The 501-nt window shown below is 67.1% G+C and overlaps 1 protein-coding gene across 3 annotated transcripts in view; it reads left to right on the top strand.

Moving 5' to 3' along the window:
• Positions 1-491, top strand: part of RAMP2 (receptor activity modifying protein 2) — a 6,001-nt gene extending 5,510 nt beyond the window's left edge. For all 3 annotated transcript variants that reach the window (XM_035903784.1, XM_035903778.1, XM_009648355.2), the window contains one exon: positions 196-491. In XM_035903784.1, coding sequence (XP_035759677.1) covers positions 196-451 — 256 coding nt within the window. In that variant the 3' untranslated portion in view covers positions 452-491. The remainder of the gene's footprint in view (positions 1-195) is intronic.
• Positions 492-501: the final 10 nt, after the last annotated feature.

The following is a 501-nucleotide window of genomic DNA, read 5'->3' as shown; positions in this document are numbered from 1 at the left end:
AGCGCCTGCCTGCGTGGGGCTGGCTGGTGCAGGCAGTGGGGTGCTGGGCGAACCCAGGGCAATCTGGAGGGGTGCTGCTGGGCCAGGGGGGTGCTTGGAGCTGCCCGGGGGGGTCCGTGCCTTTTGTGTCCTGCAGCCACCCTGTGCCCCCAGATGTCCCTGTCCCCTCCCAGCACTCTATGGCTTTCTCCCCAGGCCCTACAGCTTGCTGCAGGACTGCCTGGAGGGCTGGGCCGACTGCCTGCGCTACGGCTACCCCAACGCGCTGGCGGAGCAGTACATCTTCCAGAGCCACCACCGCTACTTCCAGAACTGCACCCTGGAGCACCAGGTCTACTTTGACCCGCCTGAGGACGTGCTGTTGGCCATGATCATTGCCCCCATCTGCCTCATCCCCTTCCTGGTCACCCTGGTCATCTGGCGCAGCAAGGATGGCAAGGCCCAGCCCTAGCACTGCTGCCCGGGCACCGGTGGCCAGTGGCCGGCCTCCTGGCTGCAGGC

This window comes from Egretta garzetta, unplaced genomic scaffold (assembly GCF_000687185.1).
Source record: "Egretta garzetta isolate BGI_Z169 unplaced genomic scaffold, ASM68718v1 scaffold100, whole genome shotgun sequence".
Classification (NCBI taxonomy): Eukaryota; Metazoa; Chordata; class Aves; order Pelecaniformes; family Ardeidae; genus Egretta; species Egretta garzetta.
This window is presented reverse-complemented; position numbering and strand designations above follow the sequence as displayed.